The following is a 1408-nucleotide window of genomic DNA, read 5'->3' on the forward strand; positions in this document are numbered from 1 at the left end:
TACCTCGTTTTTCGATTGCTGCACGGGCTTCTTGAGCTTGATTCAGTGAATCTCAACCGAGAGAAAACATGTAGCATAGAGTTCCATTTGCAACACCCCATCGGAGATGGCCAGTGCTATTATACGGAATTTGAGCAGGAGCACCAACTGAAAAGTATCTAAATAGATAAGGATGCACATATTTCATCGTAAAACGTGAGTTTGAGGCTATCATCATACTGGGAATACCTCAGAATGAGTAATGGACAGATTAATTGCGTGAGCGTAACGTAAATGGGTCAACGTTCGGACAACATCCAAAATATCGTACTTAGTATGTGATTAGACTGGAAAAAGCAAAAAGACGTTATTCTTTCGGTTTGTCAATCTGCGCCAGTGGCTCCGTCAGCGGCGACGTTGGTGGCGGTGAGAGCGCAGGCGGCGATGGCAGCAGCGATGTAAGTCTTTATTATTGAGTTGGTTAGTAGAAGAAGTGGAGAAGCAGATGATGGTTTTTTGAGCGGGCTAATGCTAACGTTATTCTTTCGGTTTGTAAATCTGCGCCAGTGGCTCCGTCAGCGGCGACGTTGGTGGCGGTGAGAGCGCAGGCGGCGATGGCAGCAGCGATGTAAGTCTTTATTATTGAGTTGGTTAGTAGAAGAAGTGGAGAAGCGGATGATGTTTTTTTGAGCGGGCTAATGCTAACGTTATTCTTTCGGTTTGTCAATCTGCGCCAGTGGCTCCGTCAGCGGCGACGTTGGTGGCGGTGAGAGCGCAGGCGGCGATGGCTGCAGCGATGTAAGTCTTTGGTTTTTTAGCATCTTTTCGTCCATCCACTGAGCTAATTGGAGCAGATGCATGTGCAGCCGCCGTTGGATAAACGTACCAGCAACATCTAGCTCAAGATTTTACGTAAACATGAAGGAAAATGACCCTTACCGTTAAAGTAACAAATTGCTGTTTGATTTGACAAACTGTACATAACGATAAAGGAAATTGACCATACAGTTGGAATCAACATCAACGGCAATCTGCAATTTACAGTCATGGCAAAACGACGATATGCCAATGCAGCTGAAGATGAGTTATCTTGTACAGGAAAACCTGATGCAATTCAGGCCACTGCAGCGCAAGAAACAAAGCGTCAACGAAAAGCTCAGTACCGCAACGGGACCTCCGATGAAGCTTGAACCTGACGGGAAGAGACGCAAAACCAGCTAAGCGTTGGCAGTTTTGGTTGATACCAAATACATTGCCCAGCCTTTAATTCTACTTTGCTATTGACAATTATGCTAACAACCGTATCAAAAAAAATTAGCCATCTTAATGTTAGCTTTCCGAACCTTTTTTGTCGAAGAATGTCTGGGATCACCTCCCAGTCGCAGGGGTCCCCCCGCAGAGACAGCAAATGTCGACATATTTTTAAAAA

At 45.3% G+C, this 1408-nt stretch overlaps 1 protein-coding gene across 1 annotated transcript; it reads left to right on the forward strand.

Moving 5' to 3' along the window:
• Window positions 1-273: 273 nt before the first annotated feature.
• On the forward strand, window positions 274-1200 carry PITG_20856 (uncharacterized protein; the record flags this gene model as incomplete). Its single annotated transcript, XM_002895246.1, has 4 exons — window positions 274-313; window positions 547-607; window positions 717-777; window positions 1078-1200. The coding sequence occupies 4 exons, from the start codon at window positions 274-276 to the stop codon at window positions 1198-1200; spliced, it is 285 nt and encodes a 94-aa protein (XP_002895292.1).
• Window positions 1201-1408: the final 208 nt, after the last annotated feature.

Source organism: Phytophthora infestans, genomic scaffold (genome assembly GCF_000142945.1).
Source record: "Phytophthora infestans T30-4 supercont1.216 genomic scaffold, whole genome shotgun sequence".
Taxonomy (NCBI): domain Eukaryota; phylum Oomycota; class Peronosporomycetes; order Peronosporales; family Peronosporaceae; genus Phytophthora; species Phytophthora infestans.